The sequence below is a fragment of the Lipotes vexillifer genome, unplaced genomic scaffold (genome assembly GCF_000442215.2).
Source record: "Lipotes vexillifer unplaced genomic scaffold, Lipotes_vexillifer_v1.1 scaffold403, whole genome shotgun sequence".
Taxonomy (NCBI): Eukaryota; Metazoa; Chordata; class Mammalia; order Artiodactyla; family Lipotidae; genus Lipotes; species Lipotes vexillifer.
In genome coordinates this window covers 957,141-959,914 of record NW_006782755.1, presented here as the reverse complement: position 1 = coordinate 959,914, position 2,774 = coordinate 957,141, and the positions used below count along the sequence as shown (strand labels likewise).

At 49.6% G+C, this 2,774-nt stretch overlaps 1 protein-coding gene across 2 annotated transcripts in view; it reads left to right on the top strand.

The window, feature by feature from the left end:
- Positions 1–930: 930 nt before the first annotated feature.
- Positions 931–2,774, top strand: part of RAB3GAP2 (RAB3 GTPase activating non-catalytic protein subunit 2) — an 89,305-nt gene continuing 87,461 nt past the window's right edge. The window contains exon 1 of one of the 2 annotated variants that reach the window (XM_007455392.1): positions 931–1,169. In XM_007455392.1, coding sequence (XP_007455454.1) covers positions 1,055–1,169 — 115 coding nt within the window. In that variant the 5' untranslated portion in view covers positions 931–1,054. The remainder of the gene's footprint in view (positions 1,170–2,774) is intronic. The other variant, XM_007455391.1, reaches the window with a different exon arrangement.

Here is a 2,774-nt window from a genome sequence, read left to right as displayed (position 1 = left end):
ATATTTATTGAGCTATGTGCCATGTCTTGTGCTATACACAGGATATAAAGGGCACGAAATGACATCCCAACCATCAGGAGCTTATAATGAAATCTGTTCCTGATCTTGGCAACCCTCCACCTCCACCCCAGCAAAACAAAGCAAACAAAAAACAACTAGGTGAGCTTCCCTGTTATGTTGTCACAGCACTTTGAACTTACTTCTTTCGTTCCTGGCATTATCACAATTTGAGTTAAATAGGTGATTAAGTAATTGCTTACTACCCGTGTCAGCCACTAGAATTTTGAGCTCCGTGGAACAAGTATTTCATCTCTTTTGTTCTCTGCTTTATACTCAACGCCTTGCGTGGCTGACATAGAAAAGAGGAGCAATGTATTTGTTGAATGGATGGGTGAACGAATTAATGAAAGGGAAAATGCATGTCGAAAACATGACTACAATACAGTATAACACGTTCTATATTAGGCGTGCACAGGATGACAAGAGGATTTACAGGAGGAGCATTTAAAGCTAGGCTTGAGGGGGTTGATTTCCAGAAGGGAAATTAATCTTTTCAGATTCAGATACTTGCATGATACTGTCCCCCACTGGCCTGCCAGTAGCTTAACAGGGATTATTCTCTGAAATATCAAGATCATGCCAATAGTAGGACGTCAAGAAGCTTGGTTAAATGAATCAAAGGCCGGCGCGGACAACGTCCAATTAGATCATCTCTGGCTAACAGCCAGAATGAATAAAAGGGATCAATCTCGGGTGCAAGCACAGAACTGTGACTAAAGCCGGCTCCCAGCCTCCGCTTCGACGTTACACACCCGGCTGGCCGCCGCTGATCACGTGACCCGGGTCGCGGCAGCCTGGGCACCTGGGCCGTCCCGCGCATGCGCAGTGCCCGGGCGGCGGACCCGAGGGTGCTGACAGCTTCCGGTTTTGTTTCCCCGTCCCTGCGTGGCGAAAGCTCTTCAGGCTCCGCGGTGGCGGCTGTAGCAGCGGCGGGGTGGCGGGGGGCAGGGCGTGGTGAGGTAAGGTGAATGCCCGAACAGGGTTCCCCGGAGCCATGGCCTGCTCCATTGTCCAGTTCTGCACCTTCCAGGACCTCCAGGCCGCCCGGGACTTTCTCTTCCCTCGTCTGCGGGAGGAGAACCCCAGCTGCACCGTGAGGAGGGACCCCAGTAAGTGCCCCCGCCTCGCCGCTCCCTCCCCTGCCTCCGCCCGCGGGACCTGCTCGGCTGCGTCGGGCCTCCCAGCCGCTCCGCCCCTTCTACCCCGCGGCTCCTAGTTGCCTCCGCGCCTCCCTTGTTCTCTCTGCGTGGATCCCTTGCCCTCTTCGTCCTGAAGCCGCCTCCGCCCGCCCTGGCTGCGTCGTTGCTGTCTTCCTCTCGCCTAAGCCACTCCGCCCTCTGGCCATACACTGCGTCTTGCTTCATCTGGTCTCTGCCTATCCCACTTCCCCACGCCCAACTCCTACTTGTCTCTCGTCCATCTCCCCTCCCGCCAGCCCGAGGTCCCCTGTTAACACTCTGCCTGCTCCGCGATCGCATCCTCCTCCCCATTCCTTGCCAGCTGTCAGCGCTCTAGCCTCGTTTCTCCTCAACCCCTACCCTCCTCAATGCCTGGGACTGTGGCCTTCTGCTACCTCCCCTTCCGCAAGGGTTTATCACCGCCCACACTCACCTTCCATCCCCTTTCCTCCCATTCAGCTTTAGAGAATAAGTGATTGACAAGAGAGAGACTCCTAAGGTGGCGAGTAGGCGGCTCTCAACTAAGGAGAATAATCTGTCAGGGAGTGAGAATCCGCATCAGGAACTAAAGTTACAGTAGCATGGCTGTGAAAAGTTAATTTGCTTTATTGAGATGAGAAACCGTCCGCCTGTTATTATCATCGAACTGTGTGACTTGTCCACGTAGTATAAAATCCCAAGTCTGGTTTATTGGCTACTGCATAGTTCCTCAGAATTTCCTACATTTCTCCTATTGAAACGGTGTGTTTTTTGTGTTTGATTTCTTCGTGTATCCGCTCTACTACAAAGCCGTATGTCCAAAGCACATTTGGCTTTGTAGTACAGTGCTTTTACTTTGTGCTATACTGGAATGGTGATGAAAGGCCCACTAACTAAGCTCCTCCCCTTTTTTAAAATTTAGAAGGTATCAAATCAGACCTACTTATGAATATTTACTCTGTGCCAGTCAATACTGCTGCAAATCAAATAAGGTTGGTGGTCTCTGCCATCTAAGAGCTTATAATTTGCTGGGACAAATAAATTAACCCCTTGTTAATTTATATATATCTTAATATAGCGTGATTATATATATATGGCACTAGGGGATACCTCCTTGAATTGGAGGTACTTAGGCCTACCTTTGAAATAGTAATTAGATGAATAAGGGAGAGGTAATAACATATGCAGAGGAAGGGAGGCCTGAAATGGCATGATATTTAGAGAGCTAAGAAAGGCTGAATGGCTGAAGAGGAGAATATGAGGGAAGGGGTTGCGGGGGTGAGCTGTAAAGGTAATAAGGAGCTTGATCCCAAGCCTTCTGAAAGGAGTGGGATGCATCTGAAAGACATTAAGCAGAGGAATGACGTGGTCAGATTGTACTTAATGTAATCAACAAAGTTTTTGAATACCTGTTTTGTGCTTTGACAGCAGTGTGGAGGAGAGATAGGAAGCAGGGAAATTGGTTGGGAGGCTATTCCAATAATCCATGCAGAAGTGATGCGAGCTTGAACTAAAGTAGCTTCAGCAGGGCTTGAGAGCAGGAGCCAGATTTAAAAG